The sequence below is a fragment of the Moschus berezovskii genome, chromosome 2 (assembly GCF_049115385.1).
Source record: "Moschus berezovskii isolate FMDL1 chromosome 2, NW_MosBer_1.0, whole genome shotgun sequence".
NCBI classification, from domain to species: Eukaryota; Metazoa; Chordata; class Mammalia; order Artiodactyla; family Moschidae; genus Moschus; species Moschus berezovskii.
Genome location: NC_142461.1, coordinates 139,294,480 through 139,310,267, shown reverse-complemented (window position 1 = coordinate 139,310,267; position 15,788 = coordinate 139,294,480). Strand labels below are relative to the sequence as shown.

The window sequence follows — 15,788 nt, the reverse complement described above, 5'->3', positions numbered from 1 at the left end:
GAACAGTACACACAGTGAGATTCAGCAAGACAATTGGTGTCACAAACAGGATCAGCGAGACACCCCTAAAAACACTCTGCTGCATGTGCAGAAACCTTAGTCACTGATTATAAATGACAATATCAGCTTCTAGAACACCACAGGGACTATTCTTATCTGCAAACCCTCATGGGCATGAAGACCCCAGCCACACAACAGAAAGGAGTATGGGATGTTAGTCATTAGGGTCTGTAATTTGGTTTTCCTGCATCCTTAAAAGTTCCATGCTGGTTCAAATGTGCCCGTATCTGTCTTCCAAGGCCTGAAGGAAAAGCAGACTACTTTCCAAGAAAGTACCACTTAGCCTTCTTCCTCACCTCCACCCTGTCCTTGGGAAGGACGTCCTGAGGCAAGACCCACTTCCCTGCCGCAGCCCAGTCCCAGGGCATGTGCTGTGTGACCACCACCCCATGCCAGTGGTGGCGCTTCAAGTCTTCCTACCTCAGTTTGGCAAGACGGAACCTGATGTGAGCACTGTCCAGAAGCTCCCCCTTCTCTAAGGAGGTGGATTCAGAGGAGCCTGCCAATTCTCTGCTTAGCAGGGATCTTCCCTCCCACTCAGCTGAGCTGTCCTCCCAAGATTCTTCACCAGTAATGAACTCTGGGTGGCAAATGGGCATGCACCATGACCTGGAAATTGAGGCTTTGTGGTTATTTTCACAGCAACAGTAGCATCTCCAAAACAGTTCATCTCAAAGGTGAGCATAAAATGTGAAATCAACCCTGGTTTTTACAAGGACCATAAACACTGTAATACTGTCAAACTGGTGGGAATAGATCTTTCTTGACATCACAGACCCTTGACTTCAGGGAAATCTGGGTTCACACAATCTTCAAAATAAACTGTGGCCCTTCAAGAAACATCAGCTTGTTCTGAGTTTGGAATTTTCCAGTAAACCTTTTTCTGGCTCGGACCAGCTCCAGTACATTTCAGTTTTTGCTCTCTCTGACTGAGCTGGAGTTCTCAACACCTGGTTCTATTATACTCATCCTGAAGCACAATGAGTGACGTAAGCCTTCCCTCCTCTGTACTAGGTGTCTTTCTGGAATGGAGCTGTAGAGAAGATCATCTACGTTGTTTTCCTGCCCAGCTTCTACATGAGCAGGAATGAGGAACATCAGTGCTGGATTAGATGGACCCAAGAACAAGACTTCTGTCTAGAAGGATGGATCAAGGGGGGTCATAAATTTTTATCAAAATTACATGTGGATGCATTTATTTACTTTCATTGAATCCTTGAGCTTCTGAACAACTCCTTCAGTACAGATTCTCAGTCAGCACTTGTCTCTAGTAAGGCTGCTCCAAAGCCCAGAATTCCCCTGTACTGCATGGAATACTTGTGGGATGGCGATATTGACACAATAGCCACAATCTATTATGTTATGCCTCTCAAACCCTGTTAGCTCAACTGGGCATTGTGATTCTCCCGAACCCTTGTCACTGCTTTATGACTTGTTCACAACAAGAAAAAAAGTTTTATTCATAAGGGTAAACTCAAAGATGCAAACTAGGCTACGTGAAACCCATATGCAGTATCCATGTTCTGCTTCTGAACTGCGATGTAAGACAGAGCTCAGCATCCCAAACCTCTGTGTTCCAAGCCCAGGATAAAAGCTTTCATGTTCTTGAGTTTTTGGTTTTCTAGAGAAATCATGAGTTGAAAATGTCTCAGGTCTGCTTCTGAACTGCGATGTAAGACAGAGTTCAGCATCCCAAACCTCTGTGTTCCAAGCCCAGGATAAAAGCTTTCATGTTCTTGAGTTTTTGGTTTTCTAGAGAAATCATGAGTTGAAAATGTCTCAGGCCTTAACAGTTTACCAAGTAATTCAAAGGAAAGCATTAAAAGGAATATATGGGTGAAGTGTTCATTTTCAAAGTTACTCATCAGGAGAGATGAGAGTTGTTATCTCCCTGGTGGCAGAGGCCTTGCTAGGTGCTGGGATGGGATGAAGAGGACTCAGGCTGGCAGGCATAATCACGGATAACACAAGGACAAGTTCCAAAGTCAGGACATGAATTTGGTGTTTGAGAGCAAAGGAGAAGGAGCATTGACTCTTGAATGAGCTGTGGAGGAACCAAGGTTTTACAAAGGAGGTGACATTTGAGCCCCCTTAAACTTTAGTGGGCCTGACCTGGAGAACCAAGAAAGAGAGGAGTTCCCTCTTGTAAAATGGACTCAGTGGGAACTTTTTCAGGGATACACAACTTGTCATCAAGAGTTTCCTGGAAGAAGCCAGATTGGTTCTGCATTGGAAGGTGACAACCAAGATTCCTACACCCTATCAATTTCCCATGAACTTGAGTCTTTGGACGGTGAGACCAGGAACCCACATGGCATATGAGCACCCTCAAATTCTGATGCACCCTAAATGGCGAAGGCCCCCAAACAGTTACAGACAGAGCTAGGGAAAAGGTGGGAAGTTCCTCAGAGGCTGTGGGAGGGAGGCTGCATGCAACGGTCGGTGGACAGGAAAAGAAGGTCCAGGACAATGTCCCAGGATTGTAATGTGTGAGCAATCGGAGAACACCTACGAGGTGACTCAGGTTTCTGGAAGTTTGCCTGCAGAAGGAAGAGGAGATGAATTGGAGGACTGAGTTAGGGTTCTTCGCCCTAAGGGAGACAGACTGTAACTCATCCTACAGAGCAGCTCTGCTTATTGGTTTCAGAACCAGGCAGATTTATCCTCAAAAGGAACTTATAAGAAGTAGAGTTTTCTTTCAAATCATACATTTTCAACTTAATAATTATTGACATTTGAGTTAGATAATTCTTTATTGTGAGGAGGTGTTCTGTGCATTGCAGTATGTTTAGCAGCATTCCTGCCCTCTACCATACATGCTAGCAGTATTGCTTCCCCATATGTGACAACAGAAATGTCTCCTGACAGTGCCAACCTCAGCCCCAGTTGAGAAGCCCTGACCTCTCAAGACAGCCTGTCAGAGCTATGTGCATGCATGAGTGTGTACATATGCTGTGCACTCATGGCAGGGTTATGCTCAAGGTTATTTGGAAATTCATAAGGCACAGAATACAACCACTAGAATCATGAACACACATTGAATTGACAAGGATCTAGCAGAAACCAAACATGTCAGGTAAAAATTCATCTTATTCTCCAGCATAAGTGTAATGAGCATAAGGGTAATGCTCAGAGATTTCTTAATTTTATAAGAAAGAAAGAAAGAAAAACCTCACCCTTTTTCTTGTGAGAAATTCCTCAGCAAAGGAGTGTTTTCTGTAAAGCAGGGGTCTTTAGACCTAGAGCTGAAGATCTGGGAAAAAGGAGGGTGAGACCTGAAAGACACAGTGAAGGAAGGGATCATTAACAAAAACTGAAGGATGTGTTCACTGGTGGTTACAGCTAGATCCAAGAATGTGCCCCAAGAATCAATGGTAAACTTCACATGTTATATCTGAACTGTAAAAAGTTGGAGTTTAAGATAATTAGAGAAAATTTTCCACCCCAGGCTAAACCACACTAGAAATACAAACAGAAATTCACACAGACTAGATGCTGTGGGGTCAACACTTTCAGGCTCACTTTAGCATTATAGTAGAGTCCATTCATGTTTGCCACTCCATGCAGTTCTTCCTCACAAAAGCCATGTTGCCGAGGGTTCCCAGTTCAGTTCAGTTCAGTTCAGTCGCTCAGTCGTGTCCGACTCTTTGCGACCCCATGAATCCAGAGCATTTGCTAAAACTGCTTACCCAAGTTGACCAACTCTGCCAGAGTATATGGTCGATATGTCATGAATCAGTCACATTGGGGGCCCCTTGAGGATGCCCCCCTGGGCCACAGCAGTGTGCATATACATGGGCTCCACCTAGAAACTAGTGACATACTAGCACTGAGTCATGGCTGTGTCCATTAAGTCAGGCACAATAGGAAAGAATATAGCAGGTCTCCTGCTACCGCTGCTGCACCAGCCATGAGAGAATATTGCTGTGCTTCACTTTCTGCTGCATAATGGGTCTCACTGCCAAGCAGGGACCCAAGGTCTCAAAACGTTCATCATCTCCATCTCTTACTGCCTCTCTGTCAGAGATGCTGGGTTCTTCAGAGGCACAGGCTTCTTGCTCTTGTGCCAATATACATTGCTCTAGTTCTTACAAATGTCTTTGCACATTGAGCACTGGAGCAGCATTGCGTAGGGCACAATTCATATTTGCCTTCAGGACAGTCAGGAAAATCCACCCCACAGTGCCAGTGGCAGTCCATACTGCCTTGTTCAGCAAATGGGAGATCGACCATATACTCAGGCAGAGTTGTTCGATTTGAGTAAACAGTTTTGGCAAATGTATCAGGAATGCTAGGCAACATGGCTTTTGTGACTTTGGGACACAGGGATAGGCCCAGCACCTGTGGGGGTTTTGTGGGTCCTTATTGAGAGAAGTAGAGGGATGGCATGCGAGATGCCATTTTGAAAGTTGGAAGACTCACAAAGGAGGCCCGAGCCGGCAGGAGTCCCATCCAGTCTATGAGGATGAAAAAGTGGACTGATTTGTGCAGAGGTATACTGTAAAGGCTGTGTCTTAGGTAGAACAGTGTACAGTCAAGGCTGTGTCCTCTGATGTAGGTTTAGTAGAACACTGTACTGTACAAGCTGTGTCCTGTGATGTAGGTTTAGTAGAACGTTGTACTGTAAAGGCTGTGTCCTGTGATGTAGGTTTAGTAGAACAGTGTGCTGTAAACGTGTGTCCTGTGATATAAGTTTAGAACAGTGTACTGTACAGGCTGTGTCCTGTGATGTAGGTTTAGTACAACAGTGTACTGTACAGGCTGTGTCCTGTGATGTAGGTTTATTAGAACAGTGTGCTCTCAAGGCTGTGTCCTGTGATGTAGGTTTAGTAGAACAGTGTACTGTACAGGCTGTGTCCTGTGATGTAGGTTTAGTAAAACAGTATGCTGTCAAGACTGTGTTCTGTGATGTAGTTTTAGTAGAACAGTGTACTGTAAAGGCTGTGTGCTGTGATGTGCTACTACCCTCTGATTCTCTTGCAGATTTAGAACAGTGTGAAATTTGGGTGGGCTGTGAATGCCACAAAAATCCCCTCCTTGAAAGAGTTGGCGTGGAATCTGTAGGGGGTTTTATGGGTCCTTAGTAAAATCCCACAGGAGTGGAGTTGCCCCTGTAGAGGCTTCCTGCAATTTCACAGGGACAGATGGTGGACTAGACCTGGCCATGTAAAATAAAGGTGCTCCACATGTGGTGACTGGCTTTTCTAGCCCCATGAGGGCAAGGACTGCAACATGAGTTCCAGGTGATACCTGGTGTTGGGTTTTGTTTTGTATTGGGAGTGTAACTGATTGTTGTTGTAGTTACTGCTGTAGCAAGATGTAAATCCAAGGGTCAGTGTTACTTGCCAAGGGACCATCACAGAAGATGGACTGCACATAGAATGTGAGGTGAGAACAAATTGGCCAAGATGGCTTGTTCAGGCTTTCATCCCATGTTTTGTAAGTAATGACTATGCTGACTCATTGGAAAAGACCCTGATGCTGGGAAAGATTGAGGGCAGGAGAAGGGGATGACAGAGGATGAGATGGTTGGATGGCATCACTGACTCGATGGACATGAGTTTGGGTGGACTACGGGAGCTGGTGATGGACAGGGAGACCTGGCCTGCTGTGGTTCATGGGGTCGCAAAGAGTCGGACATGACTGAGCGACTGAACTGAACTATGTAACAGTTGAGATCGTTTATGTACTAACATCACGAGGTACTCGCTTGGTCACAGGTTGTGTGCGGTAGACATATACATGAGCTCAATCTCTGGGTCAAGAAGATTCCTTCGAGTAGGAAATGGCAACCCATTCTAGTATTCTTGCCTGGAAAATCCCATGGATGGAGGAGCCTGGTAGGCTGCAGTCCATGGGGTCACAAAGAGTCGGACACGACTGAGCGACTTCACTTTCACTTTTCACATTCATGCATTGGAGAAGGAAATAGCAACCCACTCCAGTGTTCTTGCCTGGAGAATCCCAGGGACGGGAGAGCCTGGTAGGCTGCCGTCTACGGGGTCACACAGAGTTGGACACAACTGAAGTGACTTAGCAGCAGAGCATGCACACACTTCACATACACATAACAGAGAGCTAGCCCCAGCTCTGGAAAACTCTAGGCTCTGTAGCCAGAGACCCCAGGATTCAGCTTGGCCCACCAGTGGGCTGACACCAACTCTGGGATCCCCAGGGTCCTAGAACCAAAGACTCCAGCACCCTGGTCTACCCACTAGCAGTCCATCACTAGCCCTGGGACTCCCTCGGCCTAAGTGCCACCCACCAGCAAAATAACACTAGCTCCACGAGTCCCACCAGCCCAGCCCAGCAGTCAATAGGCCAACACTAGATCCAGGATATTTGATCTTTTTTTAAAAGAGAAGTTAGTCTTTAATTTCTTGTTTCACAAATAAACTGGCTAAACTGATTGCTTTTTGATGATTATTTAAAGAGACCAAATCCTATATCTTCATCCAAATACTCTAACTCTTCCTTTGCTTCAACTTTGTGGCTTTGGGAGCAGCAGAAGCAGCAGTGGTTGAAGCACTAACCCTGTGACACTTTGGAGCTCCACAGCCAGCTACCTTGTGACCCAGCTACACCCATCAACTGCCAGGGCAGGGCCTGGCAATCAGCAGACCAGAGGCCAACCACACCTACCAGACCGACCATGGTAGTCATCTCATCACAACAGAAGGACCCACACAGCTCACACTGGGAGCATCCGTAGTGCATTTGGCTCTGGTACCAGAAAGAGTAGACTTCTGGGACACATAAGCATATCTCCTACATAAAGCCACCTCTCTAATACACAAAAGTGTAAGCATTCTACTTAATGCTTTGAAATAAAAATATAGAATTAAGAAAAATAAAATAACAGGGGAAGATATTCCAAAATGATAGAACAAGATAAAACACCAGAAGAACAAAGCAAAGTGGAGATAGCCAATCTACCTAATAGAGTTTCCATGAAAATGACCATAAACATCCTCAACAAATTTAGAAGAATGGATGAACACAGTGAGAAGTTTAAGAAAAACAGAAAGTATAAAGAAAAATCAAACTGAATTGAAGGATAATTTAAACAAAAATACACCAAAAGAAATTTTGCAGTATATTAGGTGATACAGAGGAGCAGATCAGTAAACTGAAAGAGTAGTGAGAATCATGCAAGCTGAATAGAAAAAAGAAAAAAGAATTTTTTAAAAATGGAGAGACTTCTGGGACAGCATCAAGCATACTAACTTTCACATTATAGGATTCACAGAAGGAGAGAGAAAGTGGCAGAGAATTTATTTGAAGACATAGTAATTGAAAGCATTTCTAATCTGGAAAAGGAAACAGACATTCAAGTCCAAGAAGCACAGAAAGTTCCAAATAGGATCAACCTGAAGAGATCCACACCAAGACACATTGTAATTAAAATGACAAAAATTAAAGATGAATAGAGAATATTAAAAATAACAAAGGAAAAACAACTAGTAATGTATTAGGAAACTCACACAAGGCCATCAGCTGACTTTTTACCAGAAGCTAAGTGGTCCAAAAGAGAATGACTTGATATATTCAAAGTGATGAAAGTGAAAAACCACAACCAAGAAGACTCTACCTGGCAAGGCTTTCGTTCAGATTTGATGGAGAGATCAAAAAACTTACAGACAAGCAAAACCTAGAAGAGTTCAGCACCATCAAACCAGCTGTACAAGAATCATTTAAGGGCCTTCTCTAAACTAAAAAGGAAAGGCCACAACTAGAAATATGAAAATCACTGAAGGATAAATCTCATTGGCAAAGGCAAATATACACTTAATGTAAGAGATCAACTACTTATAAAGATAGTAATAGTTTAAAAGACAAAAGGAATAAAACCATCAATGTCCACAATTAGTTAAAGGATGCACAAAGCTAAAGGATATAAATATATGATGTCAAAATGTAAAAGTTGAGGGGGGGAGTAAAAATGCAATGTTGTTAAAAATATTCAAGCTTAAGAGATTAATAACTTAAAGTAACCATGTATATATAGATAGATTGCTCCATATAAAACTTAACATAACCAAAAATCTACAATAGATACAAAAAAAAGAGAATAAATATGAACACCAAAGATAGTCATCAGATCAAAATTAAAGAGAGTTTTTAAAAAAAAATAACAAAAAAGAACCTCAAAAATGACCCCAAAACAATTAATATCATAAAAGTATAATAAGTACATACCTATCAATAACTCCTTAAAAGATAAATGGATTAAATGTTCCATTTTAAGAAAGTAAAGAGCCTGAATGTATATTAAAACAAGACCCATATATATCCTGCCTACCAGAGACTCATTTCTAAAGACACACACAGACTGAAAGTTGAGGGAACAGAAAAAAGTATCTTATGCAAATGGAAACAAAAAGAAAACCAAGGTAGGTAAACTTAAACAAAATAGATTTTAAAACAAACAGCTGTCATAAAAGACAAAGAATGACATTACCTAATGATCAAGGAATTAACCCAAAAAGAAAATGTAGCAATTGTAAATATATATGCATTCAACATAGGGTTGCCTAGATACATACATCAAATATTAACAGATATAAAGGGAGATACTGACAGTAACACAATAATACTAGAGAACATTAACACCCCACTTAGATCAACGGACAAATCATCCAGACAGATTATCAATAAGGAAATGCTGGACTTAAACAGCACATTAAACCAAATGGACTTAATTGATATCCATAGGACATTCCATCCCAAAGCACCAGAACATACATTCTTTTCAAGTGCACATGGGACTTTCTCCAGGATAGCTCACATGCTAGGTCACAAAACAATTTCAATAAGCATAAGAAGACTGAAATCATCTTTGCCAACCACAACACTATGAGACTAGAAATCATCTACAAGGAGAAAAAGAACAAAAAACCTGCAATAAATAAAAACACATAGAAACTAACCAATATGCCACTAAATAACCAATGGATCACTGAAGAAATCAAAGAGGAAATAAAAAAATACCTGGAGACAAATGAAAACAGAAACACAATGATCCAATATCCATGAGATGCAGCAAAAACCATTCTAAGAGGGAAATTTATGAAGAGAGATGCCTACTTCAGTATAGCAGAAACGTGCCAAATAAACAATATAAGCTTATGCTTAATGGAACTAGATATGAACAAAACCCAATGTTAGTAGAAGGAAGGAAATAATAAAGATCAATGCAGAAATAAATGAAATAAAAAACAAAATAAGCTAATAAAAAGATCAATGAAATTAAGAACTGGTTCTTTGAAAAAATAAACAAAATTGACAAACTTTTAGCCAAACTTATCAAGAAAACAAAGAGAGGGCCAAAGTCAATAAAATCAGAAATGAGGAAAGGAGACATAATAGCAATACAGAAGATCATAAGAGATTACTACAAACAATGAAATGAACAACCTAGAAGAAATGGACAAATTCCTATAAGTGTACAATCTCCAAAGACTGAATGAATAAGAAATATGAACAGATAAATTATCAGTAATGAAACTGAATTAGTAATTTTTAAAAACTCCCAAAAAGCAAAAGCCCATGACCACATGACTTCACAGGCCAATTCTACCAAACATTTAAGGAAGCATTAACATCTATCCTCTCAGGCTATTCTTTAAAACTGCAGAGGAAGAAAACTTCTGGACTCTTTCTACAAGGCCAACATCACTCTAATACCAATACTAGCAATGATAGCTTTTAAAATTAAAATAAGAAAATTACAAGCCAATATCACTAGTGGATATAGATACAAAATCCTCAAAAAAATATTAATAAACCAAATTCAAAAATACATTAACAAGATCATGCATGATAATCAAGTGAGTATCCCAGGAATGCAAGGATGGAAAAATCAATCAAGATTATACATCACACTAACAAACTGAAGAGTAAAAATTATATGACCACATTAATGGATGCAGGAAAAAGCTTTTGACAAAATTCAACATCTATTCATGATAAAAACTCTGAACAAAGTGAGTATGGAGGAAACATACATCAACATAGAAAAGGCTATATATGAAAAGCGCACAGCTAACATCTTACTCAATGGTAAAAGCTGACAGCATTACTTCTAACTTCAGGAACAAGACAAGGATGCCCTCTTGAACCTCTTTTATTTAACACAATGTTTAAATTCATAGCTACAGCAACCAGACAAGAAAAAAATTTTTAATCCAAATGGAAAATGTATAAGGAAAACTGTCACTGCAGAAGACATGATACTGTAAATAGAAAATTCTAAATATGCCATCAAAAAACTACTGGAACTCATCAATGAATTTGATAAAGTGGCATGATATAATTTTAATATATAGGAATCTGTTCATTTCTATATACTAACAACAAACTATAAAGAAGGCAGAGTGCTGAAGAATTTATGCTTCCTAACTGTGGTGCTGGAGAAACTCTTGAGAGTCCCTTGGACAGCAAGGAGATCAAACCAGTCAATCCTAAAGGAAATCAACCCTGAGTATTCATTGGAAGGACTGATGCTGAAGCTGAAGCTCCAATACTTTGGCTACCTAATGTGAAGAGCCTACTCATTGGAAAAGATCCTTATGCTAGGAAAGACTGAAGGCAAAAGGAGAAGAGGGTGGAATAAGATGAGATGGCTGGATGGCCATTGATCATCAACTCAATGGATAAGAGTTTGAGCAAACTCAGGGAAATAGTGAAGGACAGGGAAGCCTGGTGTGCTGTAGTCCATGGGGTCACAAAGAGTCAGACAAAACTTAGCAACTGAACAATGACCAAAACCAAACTATCAGAAAGAGAAAACAAGAAAACAATGCCATGTACAATTGCATCAAAAAGAGTAACACATCTAGGAATGACTCTAGCCAAGAAGGTAAAGACCCACACTTATTAATGAAAGATAATCAAGATGATACAAACAAATGGAAAGATATACTGTGCTCATGGATTGGAAGAATTAATATTGCTAAAATGATCCAAGTATTAATGTTAATATTACCCATGGCAATCTACAGATTCAATGTAAGACCTATCAAAATACCAATAGTATTTCCCATAGAATTTGAACAAATAATTCTAAAATTTGGATGGAAACATAAAACCCCTCAATAGCCAAAATAAACTTTAAAAAGAGCAAAACTGGTGTATCACACTTCTTGATTTCAAACTATACTACAAACCTACAAAAGTCAAAACAGGATGGTACTAGCACACACACACACAAAAGATACACAGCTCAATCAAACAGAAGAAATGAAAAGCTCAAAAATGAACCCACACTCAAATGGGCAATTAATCTATTATAAAAGAGGCAAGAGTATACAATGGGGAAAAGATAACCTCTTCAATAAACAATAGGGGGAAAACTGTACCTCCACAAGCAAAAAAAAAAAAAAAATCAAACTAGGCTACTTCCTCACACCTAGTACAAAAATAAATAGATAAATAAATAAAATTAATTAAAGACTAAATGCAAGGCCTGAAATTATAAAATTCTAGAAGAAAACATAGGCAGTATGCTCATTGATATCTGTCTTGGCAATATTTTGGGAGATATGTCTTCTCAGACAAGGGAAACAAAAGTAAAAATAAATGTACACATCAAAGTTTTTGCACAGTGAAAGAATCTATCAACAAAACAAAAAAGCTACCTACTTAATGGGAGAAGATATTTGCAAACGATACATCCAAAAAGGAGTTAATACCCAAAATATAAAAAGAATTCACAGAGCTGAACATCAAAAAACCAAACAATCTAATTAAAAAATGGGCAGAGTATCTGAATAGATAATTTTCCAAAGAAGACATACAGATGCCCAACAGACAAGTGAAAAGATGCTGAACATCACTCATCATCAGTTCAGTTCAGTTCAGTCGCTCAGTAGTGTCCGACTCTCCGCGACCCCATGAATCACAGCACGCCAGGCCTCCCTGTCCATCACCAACTCCCGGAGTTCACTCAAACTCATGTCCACAGAGTTGGTGATGCCATCCAGCCATCTCATTCTCTGTCTTCCCCTTCTCCTCCCACCCCCAACCTTTCCCAGCATCAGAGTCTTTTCCAGTAAGTCAACTCATCACATGAGGTGGCCAAAGTATTGCAGTTTCAGCTTTAGCATCAGTCCTTCCAATGGACACCCAGGATTGATCTCCTCTAGAATGGACTGTTTGGATCTCCTTGCAGTCCAAGGGACTCTCAGGAGTCTTCTCCAACACCACAGTTCAAAAGCATCAATTCTTCAGCGATCAGCTTTCTTCACAGTCCAGCTCTCACATCCATACATGACCATGGGAAAAACCATAGCTTGACTAGATGGACCTTTGTTGGCAAAGTAATATCTCTGCTTTTTAATATACTATCAAGGTTGGTCATAAGTTTCCTTCCAAGGAGTAAGCGTCTTTTAATTTCATGGCTGCAATCAGCATCCGCAGTGATTTTGGAGCCCAAAAAAATAAAGTCTGACACTGTTTCCCCTGTTTTTCCATCTATTTCCCATGAAGTGATGGGACCAGATGCCATGATCTTAGTTTTCTGAATGTTGAGCTTCAAGCCAACCTTTTCACTCTCCTCTTTCACTTTCATCAAGAGGCTTTTTAGTTCTTCTTCACTTTCTGCCATAAGGGTAGTGTCATCTGCATATCTGAGGTTATTGCTATTTCTCCCAGCAATCTTGATTCCAGCTTGTGCTTCTTCCAACCCAGCGTTCCTCATCATCAGGGAAATGCAAATCAAAACCACAAAATGAGATATCATCTCAGGCTTGTCAGAACGGCTATCATCAAAGTCTACAAATATCAACTGTTGGTAAGGATGTGTAGAAAAGGGAACCCTCCTACACTGTTGGTGGGAATGTAAAATGATGGAGCCATTATGGAAAACAGTATGGAATTTCCTTTATTAAACTAAACTAAAAATGTGTGTGTGTGTGTGCACGCGCACGTGTGTGCTCGGTTGTGTCCAACTGTCTGCAGTCCCATGGACTGTAGCCCACCAGGCTCCTCTGTCCATGGAATTTTCCAGAAAAGAGTACTGGAGTGGGTTGCCATTTCCTATCTCTGGGGATCTTCCTGATCCAGGGATCAAACCCATGTCTCTTGTGTCTTCTATGTTGGCAGGCAGATTCATCCACTTTTGTGACAGGCAGCCTTTGTCTGCCATGCCCTCAATGATCTACTCCAGGTGTTCACGCCCACGTGTGATCCCATCCCGTACATTGTGGGCACAACCTAGTGACTCATCCTAACAAACAGAACACAGCAAGAGTGACGGGGAGTTACTTCTATGATTAGGTTACAAAGAACTGTCTCTCATGTTAGCCTTGATGGAGCAGGCCACCTGGCAAGGGACTGAGGACCTTAGACCATCTGCCCAGGAAGAACTAAGTCTAGCCAACAATGATGAGTTTGGAAGCAGACCCTACCCACTTGAACAATGGTCAGCCTCTGCTGACAACTTGTTCTCAGCCTGTGAAAGACGCTTAGGTGGAGGATCCAGCTAAGCAATGCTCAGATTTCTGACTCACAAAACTATGGAAACAAACACATGTCATTTGAAGATGCTGAATTTTGGAATACATAGACCCAGGTTTGATCCTTGGTTCGGGGACATCCCCAGGAGAAGGGAATGGCAACCCACTCCAGTATTCTTGCCTGGAGAATTCCATGGGCAGAGGAGCCTGCGGGCTATAATTCATGGGGTTGCAAAGAGTCAGACATGACTGAGTGACTAACAAGTTATCTGACACTAGATAACTAACACACTCTTCTTTCCTGTGTATCTATATCCTAAATTTAATAGCTCTAAGAAAATACTTACTAACCAGTTTGTACACAGTTGATGAGGCCAATCTGATTTCTATCTTTATTAGCTTTTGGATTTACATTAGCCACATTTTAGAAACAGCATTCATTCAAAACAGGCCAGGAAAGTGATCTAGTTCTGGAAAGAGTCTTGCAGAATATCTGGAAATTTTTCCTACGAAAAAAAATGTAAGGGAACTATGCTCATGGAAATCCAGTATTTGTGAATTTCACATTTATAAGATAAAACTGTTTTAAACTCACCTCCGCTCCTTGAGGAATGAGCCAAAATCCTGGTCCAGAGGAGCCCAGCAGCTCTGCCCAGCAGCCCCACTGTGGTAGGGGCTCAGGGAATCTGCCTTGCCAACTCCTTGCTGTGGCCTGCTGCTGCTGGTGTGGAGTTCCACCAGCCCTGACCCTCCCAGGCCAGCACTCGTGGGAGCCGATGTCTGATGCAGCTCCATCTCCAGCATGCCAGAGGCCAGCCTGCCATCTTTGTTGTCTAGGTGCATGTTTCCACTGCCAATCTTCTCACTGGGATCAAACAGAAAGTAACTGCTGTTGCTAGAAAGCAAACTGGGAATATCATTTGCACCTTGAGGAATTTATACTACTGCAAGGTATAGTAGAAAGACCTCTTATAACAAGGACTTCATCGTGTTTCAGCATTCTAATATCTAATATTATATTCCAATTTACACTCATCTCCAAGGAGGAATATGTTAGCATATTTCACACTAGCAGTGACATAACTATTCAACAACAGAGTATTCATGAAGGTAAATTGTGATACTTTCACAGTATAAAACACTATTCAAAAATAAACATCCTCTAAAGATATTGATAATGGGAAATGTTTAAAGTGTTGTAAACACCACTGGTACAATGGGATATATTTCTTGCAATAAATATGTTGCTGAGAGGAAGCCAATTCTGACTCCATGTTGGAAATTTTCTTTGACTTGCTTTTCATTGCTTTTGTTATTATAATCATACAACATGGCTTGCCTCAAAGAACCCTGCCTGACTGTAAACTAAAGTGCTTTTGTTCAGCTCATGAGAGACAATCTGTCCCTGCCCACCTGTGAATAGGAGATTAACACACCCCTTCCTCTCCCCAGGAAATGTTTTGTAAGATTGAATACCCTTTCACTTTACTTCCCTACAGCCTTTCCCTCTTTATTCTGCCTTTCAACTTTATTTCCTCATTGCTTCTTTCTCTCTGACTCTACAAAAGAGGTTCTACAAAAGAACGTGGCACCCAGACCCCGACAAGTTGATTATTTGGAGGCACAAGCCTACCATCTTCCCAGTCAGCTGGCTCCCTGAATAAAGTGTCTTCCTTGTCTCAACATCTTGCTCGTATTTATTGACCCATCATGCGGCAAGAAGAGGGAGCTTGGACTTGGTAAAACCTAGAATATACATAGAATAAAAGACCAGAAGGACATAGCCTCCAAAGTATGGCTACTTCTGTGTGGTAGAGATACAGATGATTAGGGCTTCCTTCTTCGTCTTTATCTAGGATGTGACTTTAACAATTTTTGCATCTAGCAAATGAATACTCTTGCAGTAAGAAAACAATAATAAAGTAGGAGACACAAGGTCTCCAGGTTAGAAATTTATAGCCACCCTCTGCTTGCATTCTTGAGATAAGAGATAGGTGGGCTTCAGTTGAGGAATTTACAATCAGCCAGCCTCCTCTTTGCATTTCTTGAGATAAGAGGTAGATGGTCTCCAGTTGCAGCCAGCAGAAGAAACAGGGTAAATAGCCAGTCTTTGTCTCTTACCTCAAGGGAATAATCATGTCAAGGACAAAGAAAGGAAACAACCTTGTCTGATTAGGGAGACAGGACTGGAAAAGGTCAGTCTTCATTCCAATCCCAAAGAAAGGCAATGCCAAAGAATGCGCAAACTCCCGCTCAGTCACCCTCATCTCA

General features: G+C 41.0%; 1 protein-coding gene across 1 annotated transcript in view; it reads right to left on the bottom strand.

Annotated features, from left to right (window-relative positions):
• The window catches only part of OCA2 (OCA2 melanosomal transmembrane protein), a 291,387-nt gene that overhangs the window by 243,735 nt on the left and 31,864 nt on the right, over positions 1–15,788 (bottom strand). The window contains exons 2-4 of the mRNA XM_055398109.2: positions 14,113–14,382; positions 3,237–3,335; positions 481–669 (exon numbers count right to left, since the gene is read on the bottom strand). Of these exons, the coding sequence (XP_055254084.1) occupies positions 481–669; positions 3,237–3,335; positions 14,113–14,360 (536 nt within the window). The 5' untranslated portion in view covers positions 14,361–14,382. The remainder of the gene's footprint in view (positions 1–480; positions 670–3,236; positions 3,336–14,112; positions 14,383–15,788) is intronic.